The 19,698-nt window shown below is 47.8% G+C and overlaps 3 protein-coding genes across 3 annotated transcripts in view; 2 read left to right on the forward strand and 1 right to left on the reverse strand.

Moving 5' to 3' along the window:
• Positions 1-232: 232 nt before the first annotated feature.
• Positions 233-4,131, reverse strand: LOC137900031 (heat shock cognate 70 kDa protein). The gene is made up of 9 exons (XM_068744071.1): positions 4,031-4,131; positions 2,976-3,185; positions 2,636-2,841; positions 2,257-2,409; positions 1,627-2,182; positions 1,337-1,539; positions 1,032-1,230; positions 727-959; positions 233-620 (listed from the first exon to the last, which is right to left on the reverse strand). Exons 2-9 carry the CDS (start codon positions 3,178-3,180, stop codon positions 420-422), a joined length of 1,956 nt encoding a protein of 651 aa, XP_068600172.1. The 5' UTR covers positions 3,181-3,185; positions 4,031-4,131; the 3' UTR covers positions 233-419.
• Positions 4,132-6,044: 1,913 nt separating this feature from the next.
• LOC137900575 (histone H2AX-like) overlaps positions 6,045-19,698 on the forward strand; it is a 247,668-nt gene continuing 234,014 nt past the window's right edge. The window contains exon 1 of the mRNA XM_068744683.1: positions 6,045-6,478. Coding sequence (XP_068600784.1) covers positions 6,096-6,478 — 383 coding nt within the window. The 5' untranslated portion in view covers positions 6,045-6,095. The remainder of the gene's footprint in view (positions 6,479-19,698) is intronic.
• Positions 8,612-15,362, forward strand: LOC137900751 (zona pellucida-like domain-containing protein 1). The gene is made up of 10 exons (XM_068744886.1): positions 8,612-8,714; positions 8,910-9,130; positions 9,720-9,901; positions 10,657-10,729; positions 10,936-11,033; positions 12,100-12,180; positions 12,262-12,433; positions 12,997-13,099; positions 13,469-13,498; positions 15,187-15,362. Exons 1-10 carry the CDS (start codon positions 8,612-8,614, stop codon positions 15,360-15,362), a joined length of 1,239 nt encoding a protein of 412 aa, XP_068600987.1.

Raw genomic sequence — 19,698 nt, forward strand, 5'->3', positions numbered from 1 at the left:
CTAGGCGACGGGGAGACCACATCATCACGCCTTCCGCGACGCGGCGTGCTGGGATTTGCAGTGGAAACGTCAACAGACCGATTTAACCCAAGACTAGAGCTCGGCCTCAAAGCTCCGATCCACGAGCTGGAAACGGTTCGGCCCAACGACGGCTGAAACACGCAGACCTCCGGCGTGAGAGCTCCAATCAGAACACGCAGCAAGCGTGAAGCTTAAACAGCAGAGACGGAGCGGGGCTTCATGTTTTTATTACCACACAGCGACATCGAGACAGTGAACATGCTTGAACAGACAGCTCAACTGCCCCCAGTGGTGCAAACGAGAACAGCCCATCTTAGTTTAACGGCGCTCTTAAAGCCTCCTGGTGCTAGAAGAGGGTTCCTTTCTTAAACATCGTGGAAGCAGGTGGGACGGAACGGTTAGTCGACCTCTTCAATCGTTGGTCCGGAGGATCCGCCTCCTCCGGGGGCAGCACCGCCGGCACCAGGGAAGCCGCCGGGCATGCCCTCCGGCATGCCGCCGGGCATCCCGCCGGCGCCCTGGTACAGCTTCGTGACGATGGGGTTACACACCTTCTCCAGCTCCTTCTGCTGGTGCTCGTACTCGTCTCTCTCTGCAGTCTGGAACGAGGCAGAGAACCGCGGGTCAGTGAGAACCGCAGGAACATCCGACCATCCCCAACCGCGGGTACGAATCACCGACGAGCCCCTTGAAGCGCACGCTCACCTGGTTCTTGTCCAACCAGCTGATCACCTCGTTGCATTTGTCCAGAATCTTCTGTTTGTCTTCCTCGCTGATTTTCCCGGCGAGCTTCTCGTCCTCCACCGTCGACTTCATGTTGAAGGCGTACGATTCCAGGCCGTTCTTGGCAGAGACCTTGTCACGCTGGACATCGTCCTCGGCCTTGTATTTCTCCGCTTCCTGGACCATGCGCTCGATGTCCTCCTTGCTGAGACGCCCTGGAAGCAGCTTGTGAAGTGAGTAACGGTCCCGTTAGACCCGGGACCACCGGGGCTCAGGTCACAACTCACCCTTGTCGTTGGTGATGGTGATCTTATTCTCCTTGCCAGTGCTCTTGTCAACAGCAGAGACATTCATGATGCCGTTGGCATCGATGTCAAAGGTCACCTCGATCTGGGGGACGCCACGAGGAGCCGGGGGGATACCCGTCAGCTCAAACTTGCCCAGCAGGTTGTTGTCTCTGGTCATGGCACGCTCACCCTCGTAGACCTGTTGGAAGGATTCACCGTAAGAGCGCCGCCGACGCATCGACAGGTGGGCGGGTTCCACCTTGATCTTGTGACCTCAGGGAGCAGCGATGGACGGAATAACCCACCTGAATGAGCACTCCGGGCTGGTTGTCGGAGTAGGTGGTGAAGGTCTGGGTCTGCTTGGTGGGAATCGTGGTGTTGCGTTTAATGAGGACCGTCATGACGCCGCCAGCCGTCTCGATGCCCAGGGACAGCGGGGTGACGTCCAGAAGCAGCAGGTCCTGCACGTTCTCAGACTTGTCCCCTGACAAGATGGCAGCCTGAACAGCTGGAAGGGAGAACAGGAGAGACCGTCACAACGCGAAGTGACGACCGGCGCGGGCGCACCGCGGGCGAGCGTTTCTCCGGCACCCACCGGCGCCGTAGGCCACGGCCTCGTCCGGGTTGATGCTCTTGTTCAGTTCCTTTCCATTGAAGAAATCCTGGAGCAGCTTCTGGATCTTGGGGATGCGAGTGGACCCGCCCACCAACACAATGTCATGAATCTGCCCTTTGTCCATCTTTGCGTCCCGGAGAGACTTCTCAACGGGGTCCAAGGTGCCGCGGAACAAGTCGGCGTTGAGCTCCTCGAAGCGAGCCCTGGTGATCGAGGTGTAGAAGTCCACGCCCTCGTACAGGGAGTCGATCTCAATGCTGGCCTGCGTGCTGGAGGACAGCGTGCGCTTCGCCCTCTCGCACGCCGTGCGCAGGCGGCGGACGGCCCTCTTGTTGTCGCTGATGTCCTTCTTGTACTTGCGCTTGAACTCCGCGATAAAGTGGTTCACCATGCGGTTGTCGAAGTCTTCCCCGCCGAGATGAGTATCTCCAGCAGTGGATTTGACCTCGAAGATGCCATCCTCAATGGTCAAGATGGACACATCAAAGGTTCCTCCGCCAAGATCAAAGATCAGAACGTTCCTTTCGGAGCCAACCTGAAATCAAACAGGGGGGGGTTACATTTGGCCGTGCATTGGTCACAGAATGACTCAACCAATGCGGGACTTACCTTTTTGTCCAACCCGTAAGCGATAGCAGCAGCAGTCGGCTCATTGATGATCCTCAGGACATTGAGGCCAGAGATCGTGCCGGCGTCTTTGGTGGCCTGTCGCTGGGAGTCGTTGAAGTAGGCCGGGACCGTAACCACAGCATTGTTGACGGTCTAAAAAAAAAACCCAAAACGGATTAGCACAGAACGCAGGAACAGAGCGTTCAGAGATACGCGAGCCTGCGAGCAATATTCCGCTTTGTGACGCTTATATTAAAGTAAGTACGGTAAAAATGTATTTGACACGCAAGCGATTCGAGTTCCGGGTTCTACTCGTATGCCGAGGTACTGCTGGACTAGAGATCTCGTTCTCGATTCGGAGCCGGGCACAAGGACCTACCTTTCCGAGGTAGGCTTCGGCGATCTCCTTCATCTTGGTGAGCACCATGGATGAGATCTCCTCCGGGTAGAAGGACTTGACCTCACCCTTGTACTCGACCTGGACCTTGGGGCGGGTGCTGTCATTGATGACGTTGAACGGCCAGTGCTTCATGTCCGACTGCACGACCGACTCGTCAAACCTGCGGCCAATCAGCCGTTTGGCATCTGCAAAGGAGAATTCACCCGGATGATTGAACGAGTCAACGAGGCATCGAAGGAAAACCGACTCCCGTTAAGGTTCGGTCACAGCGGCGCCCCCCCCCGGTGAGGGGACCGCCCCCGCTCACTGAGGCTCCTACCAAAGACCGTGTTGGTGGGGTTCATGGCGACCTGGTTCTTGGCGGCGTCCCCGATCAGCCGCTCGCTGTCCGTGAAGGCGACGTAGCTCGGCGTGGTCCGGTTGCCCTGGTCGTTGGCAATGATCTCAACTTTGCCATGCTGGAACACACCAACGCAGGAGTAGGTGGTCCCGAGGTCGATGCCCACTGCTGGTCCCTTAGACATTGTTCCTGCACAGAACAGCCACATCACTCATCTCTAATAAATATTTGAACCCCACTCATAAAGACAGAGCTATATAGTTACGCTTCGCTAAATAGTAATAAAGTTTCAGTGCGACGGAACGTTCCGGATCAGTCTAATGTTCAGCACTAAGTTAGTCATTTATAAATATCTCATCTCGTTTGGATGCTTTTGCTTTATGGCCAGGAAGCAACAGCTGATCCGGACACGCCTCGACGGGCCCGGAGCGCCGTAAAGCCGGTAAAAACATAAATGAACAAACGTTGATTTAAAAAATCAGCGAAGTGACAGCAGCTCTGGACCTTTAGGATTATGACCCTTATTTATTAAGGCCTGAATAAAGGTCATTTTCTCCTCAGACCACCCCCCCCCCCCCTCGTGACGCTCGTTCAGGGCACGTGACGCGCCGGTCCCGGTAACGTGAGCTTCGCGCTTTAGAAGCTGCGGCAGAAGGATTCTACGGATTCTACCGGATGGAGAGGCCTTCGCGTTGAGAGAACACAGGGCCGTAAGCCTCGTGACGTCACACAGCGCAGCCGGGGGGGGGGGGGGGTTCGAGAACATTCTCGAGTCCCCTCCCCCACCCAATCCTTTGTCGGAACATCACCCCCCGCGCCTTACCGCGGTCCGGTTACCGGTTACCGGCGTGTTCTACGTTGTAGTTCATCTTAAAAGCTAAATATTTAAACAAGAAACACGAAACCAATAAAAATCCGAAGCTTATTCACGCCATTGACGTCATCCACGCGGGATTGGGTCATAAACGTTATCCGGTATTTGTGAATAAGCGCGTGAGCGTGAGAGCGTGAACGTGAGCGCGTGAGAGACTTACCGGATCGCTGCCTCAGAACTCGGAAATGACTGGAATGGATGAAGGTCGGTCGTCGCTGCCCGCAGGAGAAGGTTAGAGGAAGACCGGCCGCTATCCGGGCTCCTTATATCGCCGGCAAGCCAGCCAATCAGGCGTCGCGTCTCTGACGCTGTCATCAACCGCCCACCAATCACGCGCAGCCCCTGAAACAACGCGAAGAACCTTCCAGAACGACTTCCGGTTTCCAAATCGGAAATCTGCAACTCCCTGTTTTCCGGAGAAATAGGATGTTACAAAACGAATGAATCATAGCCAAATGAAATAATCTGGGTTTAGACGAATGAATCATAGCCAAATGAAATAATCTGGATTTAGACGAATGAATCATAGCCATCTGAAATAATCTGGATTTAGGACGAATGAATCATAGCCAAATGAAATAATCTGGATTTAGGACGAATGAATCATAGCCATATGAAATAATCTGGATTTAGACGAATGAATCATAGCCATATGAAATAATCTGGGTTTAGGACGAATAAATCATAGCCATATGAAATAATCTGGGTTTAGACGAATGAATCATAGCCATATGAAATAATCTGGATTTAGACGAATGAATCATAGCCAAATGAAATAATCTGGATTTAGGACGAATGAATCATAGCCATATGAAATAATCTGGATTTAGACGAATGAATCATAGCCATATGAAATAATCTGGGTTTAGGACGAATAAATCATAGCCATATGAAATAATCTGGGTTTAGACGAATGAATCATAGCCATATGAAATAATCTGGATTTAGGACGAATAAATCATAGCCATATGAAATAATCTGGATTTAGACGAATAAATCATAGCCATATGAAATAATCTGGGTTTAGACGAATGAATCATAGCCATATGAAATAATCTGGATTTAGACGAATGAATCATAGCCATATGAAATAATCTGGGTTTAGACTAATGAATCATAGCCATATGAAATAATCTGGATTTAGGACGAATAAATCATAGCCATATGAAATAATCTGGATTTAGGACGAATAAATCATAGCCATATGAAATAATCTGGGTTTAGACGAATGAATCATAGCCATATGAAATAATCTGGATTTAGACGAATGAATCATAGCCATATGAAATAATCTGGGTTTAGACGAATGAATCATAGCCATATGAAATAATCTGGGTTTAGACTAATGAATCATAGCCATATGAAATAATCTGGGTTTAGACTAATGAATCATAGCCATATGAAATAATCTGGATTTAGACGAATGAATCATAGCCATATGAAATAATCTGGGTTTAGACTAATGAATCATAGCCATATGAAATAATCTGGATTTAGGACGAATAAATCATAGCCATATGAAATAATCTGGATTTAGACGAATGAATCATAGCCATATGAAATAATCTGGATTTAGACGAATGAATCATAGCCATATGAAATAATCTGGATTTAGACGAATTGATCATAGCCATATGAACTGCACCTGGACCGGGTCTGAGTTGGATCGCACAGGGGCCGGACAGCCCTCAGCAAAGGGCCCCGGGTCCCGGACCCCGGACTCCCGGAGCACCCCCGACAAGATACTACGAGGGATGCGATCAAACACCTTCTCCAAATCCACAAATCACAGGTGAACCGGTTGGGAAACAAAATGGCGGCCGACACGCCGTTGGGTTTGCATGTTTCACTGGTACTTTGAAAACCAAGCGGCTGCAACTTCAGTTCATGACTGCCCTCTAGAGGAGGTGTTCGGTACCCCAATAAGGGCATCGTTGATTGGAGCGTGTGGAGTCTCAGAGATATCGCGCTAACAGCAGCGCCTTCTTGCTCCTTCTTCATAGGATGGCTGCGTAAATGCGTCGGCGCCATTTCTGCTCCGCGATTGGAGCGTTAGTCCACAGCGGACGGTCGTTACGGAGGACGCGCTGCGCCATTGGCTGATGCTGGTCAGCCCCGGTCGGCCAATCAGAGAAGCGTGTCACGTGATTTCCCGTTCCTCGCTGCGTTATGTGACGCTTCGAGCGACTCCTTCCGGTGTTTGGCGTCAATTCTAAAAACAAATCATGTCGGGTCGAGGGAAGACCGGAGGCAAAGCCCGAGCGAAGGCCAAATCCCGCTCGTCCCGCGCCGGGCTCCAGTTCCCGGTCGGCCGGGTCCACAGGCTGCTGCGTAAAGGGAACTACGCGGAGCGCGTCGGCGCCGGCGCGCCCGTCTACCTGGCGGCGGTGCTGGAGTACCTGACCGCTGAGATCCTGGAGCTGGCTGGAAACGCTGCCCGGGACAACAAGAAGACCCGGATCATCCCGCGCCACCTGCAGCTGGCCGTGCGTAACGACGAGGAGCTGAACAAGCTGCTGGGCGGGGTGACCATCGCTCAGGGAGGGGTGCTGCCCAACATCCAGGCCGTCCTGCTGCCCAAGAAGACCGAGAAGCCCAACAAGAGCAAGTAGAAGGCGCGACGCGGGGCAGGCTGCGCCTCTACGGACCCCCCCGTTGTCTCTGGGGAATGGAACATGGGCTGGCGCTGCGGCGCGTAAAGTAGACCAGCTGCGTAAGATGCGCTCATTTTACTTAGTAATGCTAAAACGAGGCTGTTGCTGTATTTATGTCCCGTTGGCTCAATAAATGTGCTGCAGATTCCAAACCCTTTGTTTTTACTGCTTTCATCCGACCCCCTGCATCCGACCCCCTGCATCCGACCCCATGCATCCGACCCCATGCATCTGACCCCCTGCATCCGACCCCCTGCATCTGACCCCATGCATCCGACCCCCTGCATCTGACCCCATGCATCTGACCCCCTGCATCCGACCCCCTGCATCTGACCCCCTGCATCCGACCCCATGCATCTGACCCTCTGCATCCGACCCCCTGCATCTGACCCCCTGCATCTGACCCCATGCATCTGACCGCCTGCAAAAATAAAAAGTTGTACCCGGGCCAACACATTGAGCAGAACTCGCCGCAACTACAACGATCCACCATGTTCAGGCACAGAGCTCCAGTTCAGGTACTCCTGCTCACGAACAATGGGACCCTCGTGTTGCTTTGACTCATCAGAGAAACATGGTCAGCCAAATGCTGAGAGAGGACTCGGAGTCATTCTCCAGGTGTGATGATGACATGAAAATCTGCAAATGAATATTTCATTAAAATACTGTGAACCGGTCTCAAGAACATATTTTTCTGTTCCAAAATAGTTATACAATGAAATAAAAGACTACCTACAGGACTTGATAGTGCAAGGGTGGGTTGAAAAGTCCACTTCATCCTACACTTCCCCTGTCGTCTGTGTAAAATGGTAAATGGACTGCACTTATATCTACAACTTTGCAGTGCCCAAAGTACTTTAAAAGTAACAACATGACCCTGACACAGAGCATCCAAATACATCTTTTCTTGTTGGCGCTGTGGTACAATCCATGACACTAATCAACCTTTTTTCTTTTCTGTGGGGTTGGAGTCTATTGATGAGGATAAAGTTAAACTTTACTGCCCCATCCAATGTTCTGACCATCTGCCAGACCTGCTTCATACACTGTGGCCCTTCATATCCTGTTGTGTACATACTGCCAAATCGTATCGCTTTCTTTCCCTAAACGTTCTGTAACTGCTAAAGGATTTGAAGGTGAGGCCGGAGACCTCTAGCAGCTCACAGCACCAGCAGAGTGCCTGCTGTTGTGCTGACCGAGGACAAGCGCAGACAAAGCATGGGAAGTGTGGATTCCCGGGCTGAGGGCTCATGTGGCAGACGGTGTACTTTCTGACCATTCTAGGAAAAAAGAAACAGCCCAGTCAGCAGGCCGGGGCCACAGGAGCGATGAAAAGATAATGGCCACCCCCCTTCCCCTGCTGGTGGACCTCATGTGGCATCAAACCGTTTGTGAGCAGTAACACAGCCGCATTGGGCCGAAAAGATATGAGTGGGAAACTTCAAAGGCTGCTCATGTTTCTGAAGATATGAATGGATTTCTATAACGCATTCAGATTTGATGGACTTTCCCATGTTGAGCCTGGACAGCCCTTTTTATTGTTGATATGTCCAAATAATGAATCTCTTATGTGCTCGGCCCCTCCCCCCTCCCCTGCTCCTGAGTCCTGCTGGCCGTCGCCTGCAGACCATTCTATCGTCTATCCCAAGCTGATGGAGAACCGCAGATTTACTTGCTTCCAGGAAACAGGGTGAGTACCTCCAGTACTGCAATGGTCTGTCTTCTGTGCCTCAGTCTCAGAAAAACAAACAAGCTTGGTTTTCCCAGGACAGTGGCATGTGCATACAGAGAGTTAGATTGCTATGCTTATCAGAGAATGATGCGGGATAATTCATTTTAACTTTGATGCCAAAGCTGCAGGTGTGACCTTCATGTTTGACAGACAAATCATTGTACTCTTATGGTATTTGAAATCTTTTGGGAAGATACTCCCCTCTGACATACACAGAATATGTCTTTGCCAGAATTATTTTGTCTATGAATTCACATTGTCCTCCCCCCCCCCCCCCCCCCCTTAAAGACTGATGAAGTGCATCATATGGATTTCTTACATTAAGTGCAAACACTGCTCTGTTTCAGGTGCTGAAATGGAATGTATATGTTTGATTCTTCTCTTAAGTCAGGCTTTATCTGTTGGAGCTCAGTTCAATGGTTACAATTGTGACGGCAACTTTCACAGTCGCTTCCCTGGTGAGGAAACTGAAGCAGATTCACATTTCTTCTTGTCAGACTTCCTTGACAGAATCTTTTTGGCAAGTTACCGATAGCTACCGACTAAGTGCATATTCCAGTGATCAGATAACATTGTATTTATGTAAACTCTTACCTATGTAACAGCGTATCTTGGGAGTCATGTGTCTATCTGTGCATTTGTGTGGCCTGCAGCAGAGAAGGATATCAGCGTCTACTGTGGCGTGCAGACCATCACGCTCAAACTCAACTTCTGCCCTGTCCTCTTTTCTGGCTATACTGACACTGACCTGGCCTTGAATGGTCGCCATGGAGATGCTCACTGCCGTGGATTCATTAATAATAACACCTTTCCCACCGCTGTAATCTTTAGTATCAGCCTGGCTACAATGGAGGCCTGCGGCAGCTCACTGGTGGTAAGAAGAACATCCAAGCTACCATTTGTTGTTGAAACGGTATCGTAGCAAAACTGTAGCTTAATTACTAAAGTTCTGGTCGGGATGATTCATTCACTGATGAGCCAGCTAGCTGCTTGATAGCTGCTCCGACAGTCTTTGTGTTGCGTTCTTTTACCAAGGTCCGAAACGCCAAATCGCTCCCAATAACCGTTAGGTTGATGTAAATAATGACGACTCCTGGTGAGCAGTGTCTTACGTTGTACAGCGCTTAAGGAGTTAACGTTGTCGTCGGGGCAGTTACGAAAATGAATAGCTTTTAGGTAATATAATTATTATACAGTTAGCCTCAGAGGCGTGCATTATGGACACGTCTGGCTGATCAATTGAGCAATAATCTGAAATTATTCTCGATACTATTTTGTATACTGCCTGATGGTCTCGTTTAACTGACGCGTGTCTTGGTGCTCAGAGGCCGCGGTAATTAGGAGCAGCATTTCCCGTCCCAGTCAGGCGTCTGCCGAAAGCAATGCTTAAAGAATTTAAAGCACATTTTGTTCTGCTCCGGAGCTCGGAGGAGGGTTACCCACACTGCTGATGCTCTCCGCAGGTGTCCACAGCTCAAGGACCGAATGCCTACGGGAACTTGTCCCTGGTGCAGATTGGACACATATCGGGGTATATTGATACGCCTGATCCGCCCACAATCATCAGCTACCTGCCAGGCCTGCTTTACAAGTTCAGCTGCAGTTACCCACTGGAATACCTGGTGAACAACACGCAGCTGGCCTCGTGAGTCGGGCTTACGCCATCATTTATGTGTTCTGTTGTGTTTTTAAATGTCACAGTGGTATGCCCCAAATGTTGGATTGCAAAAAGTTAGTCAGAGATATGACTATAAGATATACTGAAGAAAATCATGAAACCATCTTTTTTTGGGCTGTTTTGTTAAATACAAGAGACAGATGCTGGTCTGGCTCTGTTTGTTTCTGATTCTGAAGTTTGTTCTCATTTTACTTTTGTTACCATGCCAATTTTGACAACAAAAAAGTTATCCCTCCAATATAAAATGAAACAGCACAACGCAGTAGTACTGACATATCTGTATCCTCACCATGAAAAAATAGATGCAAATTATTATGAAAACATCAACGATGGGTTCATAGACAGCAGAGGGCCGAAAGATGATATTTTATCTGAAATGTATAGTCAGTCAATAAAAACAGCAGGACTTCATTCACCTAAATATCGAGGTGAAATATGAATATGTTTCTGCAGAAGATTATTAAAGTTGTCTAAATCTTTCACAATATATTCAGCCATCTTCTTCCTTTGCTGAAGATAAATATGCTGGAAACATTCATTCATCTTCCGACCTGAATGAACAAATATAGTTTATAAATCGTTGTATTCTTCCATTCTATTGCGTTCTATTCTTTGATAAATCTTTGATTTATGCAGTGTTCCAGCTTTTCAGGGATCAGGGTTGGTTGTGCATGCTGGAGAATTGTTCTGGAACCTTTCATGTTTTTCCATCTTCATTAAAGGTCAGCAGCAGCAATCTCAGTGAAGGACAGCAATGGTACCTTCATCAGCACATTGAATCTACTGCTTTACAATGTACGTTCATGCCACGTGATTCATGCTTTATATTTTATTTTGAGGAGGGGGGGGGGGGGGTATTGCACTGGAATCAAACCCATACAATAATGATGTGCTTAGTCAATCACACAAGTAAATGGGAACATGAATGGAAATTCATCAACAAATGACAAATTAAACTGTAGAAATGAGCCACTGCTAAAGTAGCATTTTGTTTTGTACAGGACTCATCATATGTTCAACAGCTCTCCATCCCCATGGCAGGACTAACCCTGAAGACACGGGTGTTCGCAGCTGTAAAAGCTACTAACTTGGATAGGAGGTATTTAATCAAGTCAAAACATCTGAACTGATCTGCTCTTTCTGTGTGACAGAAAAAAATACCTCTAAAAACAGGAAAGAAAGGATTCATCTCATTAATTCAGAAATTCAGGAGAACCGAATTTTTTTTCTTCTTCAGTGAATGCAATAAGCTTCCGTAGTCTGTGTAGGTTGTTTGTCATCCAGGTTCTGGTAAATCATGAATCAACTCGACTTTGGTTGGAGACGTTTCACCTCTCATCCAAGAGACTTCTTCAGTTCTGAGAGTCTGGTCGAGAGTTTAGATACTTAATCCTGTTGAAGCAGAGAATAGAGAAAGGACAATAAGGGTGATTTCACACTGCTCCCCTTTAAACTGACCAGAGTTCCTTTCCACTCTGTTTGGGCTAGTACCGGCGGCTTTCGCTCATTTTGCCCTATATTTCAAGACCCACACAACATTATGTACTTTGACTACACAAACGGCAAACCTACCAAATGAAAGATTCTTTCATCAGGAAAACAAAATGTGTGTTCCTACTGTTTTCCGTACTGGAGTTATTGGATGTTGATGAGAGGCAGAAATCACCAAAATCAGCACTTTCCAACAGAAAGCAGAGAAATAGAGCTTTTGGTTCAGAGAAACATTGAAGCAGATCAATGACTTTAACTCGAATATTTGTTGTTTTAGTGACACATCAACCACACAGTTATTTACTTCTACAAAAACAACACTGAAAAAGAGCTTTTAGTAATATGAGCATCCACCCAAAAACAGCAATGCTGCCCCCAACAGGGGTGGAGGTCTTATTACAGTCTAGGAGAGGTCAGATATTTACCGCTCTTACAGTGCTTCTCCACCTTCGCGGTGCCCACAGCGCTTTACATGAGGCCTCACATTCACCCATTCACACTCCAGTGGGCGACTGCGGCCAGACCCACTGGGAGCAATTCGGGGTTCAGTGTCTTGCCCAAGGACACTTCGCATGTGGAAAGTCAGGGCCGGGATTCAAACCCCCACTCTACCAACTGAGCCACAGCTGCCCTATTAAAGACATTGACCGCTGGATTTCCTTTTTGTTAAATAGGTGGAACATTCTCATGGACTACTGTTACACCACACCATCTGGAAACCCTAACGATGACCTCCGCTATGATCTCTTCTTTAGGTAACTAAAATAAAAAGAAAATATGATTTGTGACATATCTCCTTCTTAACAGTCGCTTCCATTGATCTCTCCCTCGGCCAGCTGTGAAAAAGACCCCCAGACAACCGTCTTTGAAAATGGGAAAAGCCAAATGGGTCGTTTTGCCTTTGAAGTATTCCGCTTTGTAAAGCACAAGAACCAGAAGATGTCCACCGTCTTCCTGCATTGCGTCACCAAGCTGTGTCGAGCAGATGACTGCCCAATACTCATGCCAGTGAGGCCTTCACCTATAGCAGAACAGAATATTAGGATCAAGTATAACAAACATGTTTTCAGTATCTCTTAACAACTCTCTAAAGTTTAATTTAATGATCAATCATTTCTTTACTCATACATTTCTCAATTGCTGTTATAAATGACCATTTTGAGGTACCGTAGTTTAATACCGTACCTTTATTTTCTAGCAATTCCACTTCCACTACATAGATATACAGTATATAAATATGGCAAGCCGTTTAGGAAATTATTATATATATTTTAAAGTTGAAATCTGAGAATATGGACCAAAGGCTGATATATATTGAATGATCGCTGATATATATTTACTGAACGCTGATATATATTCACCAAATGCTGATATATATACCGTAAATTCCAGACTACAGAGCGCACCTGATTTTTCAGCAGGCGTTGCCTTCCTTTAAATATTCTCGTTTCAATTAATTTAACCTTTCATTTCAAAGATCTACAGCTGTAATGGGCTATATTAGCTATCAGTGGTGTCATATTATTGGGTTTTCACTCTGACATACCATTTACATATCTATTTTTCCTTAGATCTGTGGCCGCAAGAAGAAACGAGATATCTCAGGGGGGAAAGAATCAGGCAGCGCCTCTGGAAATGCTGTCTTGACTGCTGGTCCCATCATCACTCGTAGTGGTACAGTATAATGTCACATCCTTCAATGTTTTACCTTCACCTCAGAGGCTTATTCCCAAAGTACACTGTAAAACATTAAAATAGAACCACGAGAGTGCAACAATTTTTCTTTAGCATGAGCTTTTAGTTTCATAACCTGTACATCTGTAGTGATTTGTAGATGGGATGTCCTGTACAGTATATAATATGTTCAATGCAATGGTAAAACCTTCTGTGAGGTACAATTGCTCAGTCAGCACCTGAAGTTATTGTGATAAACAACTACAAGACACTAACAGCACATACTCAAGGTAATAATAATAATAAATAATACTCTAATGAATGTAAAATATTATACTACAACTTACCTTTATCTTTTCTATTTTGCAGAAGAAATCCCAACCAACAATTCCCAGCTGGGTAAGCCTTTACATTCTGCCTACCCTATTGTGTAATAACAATTTTGAGTGAGATATTTTCTTTCTGTTTTAAGCAAACTTTAAATTGTTGGAAAGTGTCTCATATTCTTCCACTCTGTTTACTTGTCATGTGATCAGGGTTTCTTTCAGATATTTTTTGCAATTTCACTTAAATTAACTGCTTTGTAACTTTCACCAGAAATCCATAGATTTTAGCTTCAAACGAGAAGCAAAAAGCCGTCGATTGAAGTTAACGTAGAATGAGCAAAACGTCTTTATGGGCTTAGAGCAAGTGTGGGATGAAAATGGCAGCATACCATCCATCTGTGTTCTACTATGGTCGATTTGAATCTGACAACAATATTGTCCTTCCATTCCTTCCTTTCTTCTTTTATTTCTGCAGTTTTATATAGCAGACACGTGTTCTTAGATATATTTATATAACGCCACTAAAAGGGACCCCTAAATGTCTCATTGGGCCCACCCATCTACTTGGTAGAGACTAGTGCTCAGTACAGCATTAGTTCCATGACACAATGCAGCTCCTCCTGACCTTCCCGGTTCTTCTCCATTGCTAGCCTCAACGCTAACATTGCGTCTGTGGTACTCTTCCTCGGCATAAAGCCACACTGCTGCTCACAGCATACACATATAGCTTGTTGTGTGTGCTACACATAGCACACACAACAAGCTGGATAGGTCCTATATGTACGTAGGTGTGAGCGTGAGTGGTTTTCTGTATTTGTATGTGGCCCCGCTGTTACGTTTGAACTGGGAGTGTAGACCCCAGTTCAAACGAAGGCAAGGTCGTGGGATTTTACTGACACACTCAGAGTAAACAAAACAGCAGAAATAAATTATGACCGTTAGGTGTCTAAAATACTAGAAAACAAAAACTCTACAAAAAAAGTATGAACAGAAATAAACAATGGGACCGGCTGGAAAAATCATAGCCTAAAAAGAAGAAACCAAGAATGTTTCAAACACTGGTGGGCTGGCACCGGAAAAAGAGAAACACAAAAACACAGCCAAAAATAAAGTGCAACCAAAATACTTGCTCTGGTGCGTACGAACAACCTGGCGAGAAACATACGGTGAGACCGAGGAGATGGTCAGACTGAATACAGAATTGTGAAGGGAACATAACGGGACACCATGACACCCGCAATCAGCTGGTGTCTCACCTGGGTTGTAGGCCACCTCTCGCCCGTAGCCCGCTGGGGTAGGCTCCAGTGTAACCCGTGACCCAGATACCCAGAAAATGAGACGATTATGACCTTCTCGTTTTCAAGAGGTTGAATACATTTCATTTGTCTAGTTTATCATGCACCAAAACAGACATATGAATAAATATCGGGTTTGGAAATTGCTTTACATCTTATCCTAATTTTGGCATTATGTTGGACACCCCCCCCCCCCCCCCCTCAATAGTTTTATACTATAGACTTTAGACATTTCTTTGTTGATTGCATTGTAGCTTAATCATTCCATTGTCTTATCTTTTAGGGGCCTAAAAGTACAAATGTCTTCTCAGGAACAAGGATAAACAGTAAAATAAATTAAATCGAATCTGATATATAAAACTACAATGAATTAGAAATAGCTTTCCTTTTTTAGGTAAATGTATGAGCAGATGTGGACAAAGTTAAATGTGCAGATTTAATGGCTTCTTTGTTTGTGCTGCTCCAGCACATGTGAAGTTTCCAGCGTTTCAGATGAATAAAGTGACGAGTGCCCTCGTCTCTGGAGTGATCATCCTGGGCGCCATGACTGTTTGCTCCTTCCTCTTCTCCCTCATCCTTCTCAAAGGCAAGATCCCTTCGGTCAGCAGCTTGTCTGCAGTCGGCAACCCAGCCTTCAACTGAGTGTTCGACACAACTTACGGACTTGTCTCTATAACTGTTAATAAGGGGATAACAATAGTGAGCCTGTGTGTTAAATGATGCAAAGTGTGTATTGCCATGTGCACAGAAGAGACACACGTTTCTCTATACAATGACATTTTTACATTGCTGCCGACGAGGAATGCCATAAATGGATAATAATAGTAAAGGAAAATACAAGTTACAAAATAAAATACAATAGAATATAAGATAGAGTAACTAGAATGTGCAAATGTAAATGTATGTGCAACAGAAGACTTGCTATGTCAGTAAACGTTTCAATTTAATATTTCTCCAGACCTTTTTTTTTTAAATGATTAGAATATTTCTGAATCGCCGATATGACATTAGAGGTAACTATATATTATTTATATAGTTGATATATATATAGTTTCTTAATGTCAGCAATGGCTGACATTAAGCAGGAGGAAAGACAATGAGGGCTCCACTCCCGAATCAACCCGGTCGCCCAGTCAACCTGGGGGGGGTACCCGAGGACAAGGGGCTGGTGAGGTGCATGGATCAGGAGGAAAGTCAAGGTCTCGACATGGTTACCAGCTAGGATCACGGTGAGTGGGCTGGTCCTGCACGTGACCCGGTGGAGGAGGCGGCCATCAAGGGCTGTTAACGGCTCCATACCCAGTCCCAACTGGGTGGCCACAGAGTCTGCGCCAGAGTCAATGAGAGCGTTTACCTGGTGATTTTTGAGCAGTACAGCGTACTGTGGAAATTAGTGCGGAGAAATCTGTAAATAAGGAAAAAAAGAACAAATTGTGAGAATACCGAGCCGAGCGACCCTAACGCCCCGGTCCTACATACTGACGGCAGGTGATTTGTACGGCTTTAATGGTTTCCTGAGTACGGCTGGCAGTGGACTTCAGGTACCTCGGGTCAACGGTGCAGAGTGATGGAGAGAATGTGAAAAGGAGGAGAAGAATCGTGTGCAGGCAGGCTGGAAGTATCAGGTGTGCTCTGTGATAGGACGAAGGGACAGGTCTACAAGACAGTGGTGAGGACAGCCATGATGGACGGCTCAGAGACAGTGGTGAGGACAACCATGATGGACGGCTTAGAGACAGTGGTGAGGACAGACATGATGGACGGCTCAGAGACAGTGGTGAGGACAGCCATGATGGACGGCTTAGAGACAGTGGTGAGGACAGCCATGATGGACGGCTTAGAGACAGTGGTGAGGACAGACATGATGGACGGCTTAGAGACAGTGGTGAGGACAGACATGATGGACGGCTCAGAGACAGTGGTGAGGACAGACATGATGAACGGCTTAGAGACAGTGGTGAGGACAGCCATGATGGACGGCTTAGAGACAGTGGTGAAGACAGCCATGATGGACGGCTCAGAGACAGTGGTGAGGACAGCCATGATGGACGGCTCAGAGACAGTGGTGAGGACAGCCATGATGGACGGCTTAGAGACAGTGGTGAGGACAGCCATGATGGACGGCTTAGAGACAGTGGTGAGGACAGCCATGATGGACGGCTCAGAGACAGTGGTGAGGACAGCCATGATGGACGGCTTAGAGACAGTGGTGAGGACAGCCATGATGGACGGCTTAGAGACAGTGGTGAGGACAGACATGATGGACGGCTCAGAGACAGTGGTGAGGACAGCCATGATGGACGGCTTAGAGACAGTGGTGAGGACAGACATGATGGACGGCTTAGAGACAGTGGTGAGGACAGCCATGATGGACGGCTTAGAGACAGTGGCTCTGAGGAAAAGACAGGAGGCGGAGCTAGAAGTGGAGGAGATGAAGATGCTGAGGTTCTCCTTGGGAGGGACCAGGTTGGACATGATTATAAATGAGACAATAAGAGGGACAGTGAAGGTTAGACGGTTTAGAGACAAGGTCAGAGAGACCAGACTTTGATGGTTTGGACATGTCCAGAGGAGAGACGGGGACTATATCGGTAGAAGGATGCTGAGGATGGAACTGCCAGGGAACAGGACTAGAGGACGACCCAGGAGAAGAGACATGGACGTAGTGAGGGAGGACATGAGAGTGGCTGGTGTTGGGGAGGAAGATGCAAAGGACAGGACTAGAGGACGACCCAGGAGAAGAGACATGGACGTAGTGAGGGAGGACATGAGAGTGGCTGGTGTTGGGGAGGACGATGCAAAGGACAGGACTAGAGGACGACCCAGGAGAAGAGACATGGACGTAGTGAGGGATTTGATTTGATTTGCTGTGGCGACCCCTCATGGGACAAGCCGAAAGTACAGTAGTAGTCGTAGTACTTTACGATCATCCAACATTTGACAGATTCCATCTTTGCATAATGAATACTTATCACTGTGACTATCTCGGTTCTTGATCACATGATCCAATCAATCGAGCCCCAGAATGGCCGTACAGATTAAACTAAACCCGATTTACTTCAGGATCGTAGCAGGATAACAAATAGCGTTCTTTAGCGGTTACACAAAGGCCATGAAATGTTACAAGCAAAGTGTCATTCTACTACAAAGGAGTACACACAAGCAGTAATAGTTCTACTGATCTCCAAACGCTTCAACGTAAGCTCGCATTTCATTGGCGGGGTGACGCTGCCCGTCAGAAGGAGCGGCCAATCACAGGCAGCGTGACGCGAGGGGGGCGGGTGTTTGCAGCGCGTCCAGTTCGCTGTTTAACTGTTGATTATTTCACGGCTGAAGCTCCCGGTGAGGAAGAAGAGACGCTCCTCCCGGTGAGCGCGGTGCTCCCGACGGGTACGTGCCGCTGAAACACGTTTTTATTGTTTTTATCAGTTCGCCCCATCACGCGCACGAACACGCGCACGAGCACCCAGGAAGCTTCTAACGCGAACGGCTCCTGCGGCGGCGTTGCCGGTGCTTCCTCATCTTCTCGGTGACCTTTAACCTTTCGGACGGTGCAAACACTCGGATAAAGTTAAAGCAGGGACGTTAACGGGGACAGGCCATTCCGGGACCGGGCACTTTGCAGACCGGGGGGGGGGGGCAGGGAGGGGAGGGCCGAGAGGAGCGTTTTCCACCGACTCGAGACGACCGGAAGTGCTTTTTGTTCATCATGTCACCGAACGCGTCTGTAGTTCTGTCCGGGCGGCGCGTCATGGCCTCTGTTCGGGTTTCTGTCTGTAACATTCATCATCGAGCAAGTGCTGCGTTTCAGCCGTCACGTTTCAGAGCACCGGGCGGACTTCCGGTGCGGAGTATCAAAACAAAAGCACAGTCACGTCAACTTTATTTGTTATTGACTGTCTGTTGTTCTTGTAATGAAAACAAATACATTAAGTATTGAACGAGTAACAAAACCCTGAAGGAGTAGAATTATTGATCGTGTCATTAAGAACTGAATGGACTTCAGGGCAAAGCGCTGTTTCAGGAATGTCCTCTGATCTGTCCTCTGATCTGTCCTCTGTCCGTGTTTAATTTACACCCAACGTGCTCTACTCTGAATCTGTTGATCCCTTTTGTGTTTTATTGGAGATTAACACCACGGAGACGATCATTCCATCCGGATGGATGAATAAACCTTCATCTGTCTGTCTGTCTGTCTGTCTGTCTGTGGCGGGGACCGTCGTCTCCATCTGAACCAGGCTTGTTTGGAGTGTCCTGAAGGCCTGCATCCCATAATCGGTTTCTATTCTGTTTACATTTTAGGTTTATTGTCGCATTTGTAGTTCTCGTGTGATGCGGAAGACCTTTGTTTTGGTGACGCGGCCGCACTTCCGGCTCCGTGCGTCGCGTTTCCGGTGACTTGCCGCGGCTGGAGAACAACCAGCGCTGAACTGTTATGATGTGTCAATAAGCTCAGGAGGTGCGCGGCAGCGGCAGCGGCGATGTGTGTGTGTGTGCGCGCGCGCGCGCGTGGCCTCCCCGGCACCTGAGCTGCGTTCAGGTACGTTGAGACTTGAATGCGCGTTGATTCAGCTCGAGTTCGGGTCGGGCTGATCCGAACTATCGGTGGTTGGACACGGTCTCCGCCGTCCATTGAGGGACAACACGGAGACCGTTTCGCTGCGTCTGTTCTGGACCTGGACCTGCGTGGACCTGCGTGGACCTGCGTGGATCTCCGTGGATCTCCGTGGATCTCCGTGGATCTCCGTGCTGAACGCCTGTGCTCCGCAGCGAGGCGGGTTTGCCCCCCCCCCCCGTCCTGTCCGCACCGGGTTCACCGTGAACGCGACGTCACAAACCGCGATGCGTCCAGTTAGCAGGCTGCAGCTAGCGAGCTAGCGAGCTACTGATAGAAAACAGACGAGGGGGGGTGGCGGGGGGGGGCAGAAAGGCACCACTTTCAGTAATCATTGATAATTCCTTCTGTCCTCGCACTGGG

Source organism: Brachionichthys hirsutus, chromosome 10 (genome assembly GCF_040956055.1).
Source record: "Brachionichthys hirsutus isolate HB-005 chromosome 10, CSIRO-AGI_Bhir_v1, whole genome shotgun sequence".
In the NCBI taxonomy this organism is placed as follows: domain Eukaryota; kingdom Metazoa; phylum Chordata; class Actinopteri; order Lophiiformes; family Brachionichthyidae; genus Brachionichthys; species Brachionichthys hirsutus.

Bases quoted from the DNA above. Each gene is read 5' to 3' on its own strand.
- LOC137900751 (XM_068744886.1), top strand. From the start codon at position 8,612: ATGGAATGTATATGTTTGATTCTTCTCTTAAGTCAGGCTTTATCTGTT. The intron at 9,902-10,656 runs GTGAGTCGGGCT...TCTTCATTAAAG, and splicing joins AACAACACGCAGCTGGCCTC to GTCAGCAGCAGCAATCTCAG. The intron at 12,181-12,261 runs GTAACTAAAATA...TCCCTCGGCCAG, and splicing joins CGCTATGATCTCTTCTTTAG to CTGTGAAAAAGACCCCCAGA.
- LOC137900031 (XM_068744071.1), bottom strand. From the start codon at position 3,180: ATGTCTAAGGGACCAGCAGTGGGCATCGACCTCGGGACCACCTACTCC. The intron at 960-1,031 runs GTGAGTTGTGAC...AGCTGCTTCCAG, and splicing joins CACCATCACCAACGACAAGG to GGCGTCTCAGCAAGGAGGAC. The intron at 621-726 runs GTGAGCGTGCGC...GCCTCGTTCCAG, and splicing joins GCTGGTTGGACAAGAACCAG to ACTGCAGAGAGAGACGAGTA.